At 58.6% G+C, this 1251-nt stretch overlaps 1 protein-coding gene across 1 annotated transcript in view; it reads left to right on the top strand.

Annotated features, from left to right (window-relative positions):
- The window catches only part of LOC104498602 (chromosome unknown open reading frame, human C6orf132), a gene marked incomplete at its 5' end in the record, with an annotated part of 9297 nt that extends 8402 nt beyond the window's left edge, over positions 1-895 (top strand). The window contains 2 exons of the mRNA XM_010142002.1: positions 1-425; positions 790-895. The exon at positions 1-425 is cut by the window's left edge and continues 4 nt beyond it. Coding sequence (XP_010140304.1) covers positions 1-425; positions 790-895 — 531 coding nt within the window. The remainder of the gene's footprint in view (positions 426-789) is intronic.
- Positions 896-1251: the final 356 nt, after the last annotated feature.

Below are 1251 nucleotides of genomic sequence, written 5' to 3'. Positions count from 1 at the left end.
GGGGACGGCCGCGAGCCACCAGCCCCGCTGCTCTCGGAGAATGGGAGGAATGGCGACTTCACACCCCAGTACCCAGATTACAGCAGCTCTGCCAGTTATTCCAGCCGCTGCCCAAACCCCCGCCCGCTGATCAAGAAGCGCCTGTATGTCTCTGAGCCTGATAGCTCCTACTCCCGGGCAGCTGCGGCCCCCCGGAGCACAGGCACCCTCTCCTATGGCCCTGGGGGGTACAGCTCCTCGGCTGGGGATGGGGTCCGCCGCCTCAGCTCTGCCCACAGGAACGGCGGCGCCACGGGTGTGCAGGGCAGGCGGGCGTCCACCGATGCTGCTGGGAAAGCCGTGCCGTACAGTGGTGCTGGGGCTGATGTGAAGTACAAGGGGCAGAACGGGGATTTCTCGCCCACCGGCGTTGGGTCAGCCAGCAGGTATGTGTCCCCTGAGCTGACTCCTTCCCTGTCCTCTGTGTCCCTTTGGTCTGAAGTCCCTGGGCTGGCCCCAGAGCAGCGCAGAGGTCTGAGAAAAGTTGTTGCCCCTTGGCTCATGCTGTGCCCACTGCTGGCTGGGGTTTCCTCCTGCCGCCTTGGTCTGGGACTGTGGACTAGATCCTCCCTGCTCCCAGCCATAACCCTGGCACCCATCTCCCTCTCCTCCCTGTGTCACTGAAAGGATACACGAGGTGACGAAAGTCACCCTGCCCCACTAGAAAAAACAAAGTGTGTAATTGCAGTTTTGAGTATAACCAAAGGGTTTCCCTGGCTTTCAGTGACTTTTGCTCTGTTTTCCTTCCAGACCTGCCCACGGCAGCTCACAGTATGGTGGACCTACCAACACCTTCATGGTCAGGCCTGGGGCACGGCAGCCCATCTCCTACATCTACCAGAGCAACCACCGGTAGGCTTGCCTGCAGGGCTACTCCGCCACCTTCGTCTGACTGGGAAGGGGCAAGAAGGCGCCTGGGTGGTCCATTCCTCCTCCACGGGCACCATGAGGGCCCAACCCAGCGAGCAAATGCACTGCCTGAAACTACTGACGAGAAGGTGGGAGCAAACCTGGGACTTGGACTCTTCTCTAAAGACTGTTGTGGAGGGTAGTTACTACTGAGGACAGGCTGCTGCCTTGTTACATGAGCAAACGTGCTTTTCCTTTGCTTCTTCCCCCCCATATTATTTCCAAAATTGCAGCCTTATAGGTCTTCTAAGAAAGCCAAAAAGCAGCCTTAGCTCTCTTTAAAGATCATCACTGCTGGAGGGA

Source organism: Buceros rhinoceros, unplaced genomic scaffold (assembly GCF_000710305.1).
Source record: "Buceros rhinoceros silvestris isolate BGI_N320 unplaced genomic scaffold, ASM71030v1 scaffold19628, whole genome shotgun sequence".
In the NCBI taxonomy this organism is placed as follows: Eukaryota; Metazoa; Chordata; class Aves; order Bucerotiformes; family Bucerotidae; genus Buceros; species Buceros rhinoceros.
The sequence above is the reverse complement of the archived record's forward strand: the minus strand, read 5'-3'. Positions and strand labels throughout refer to the sequence as shown.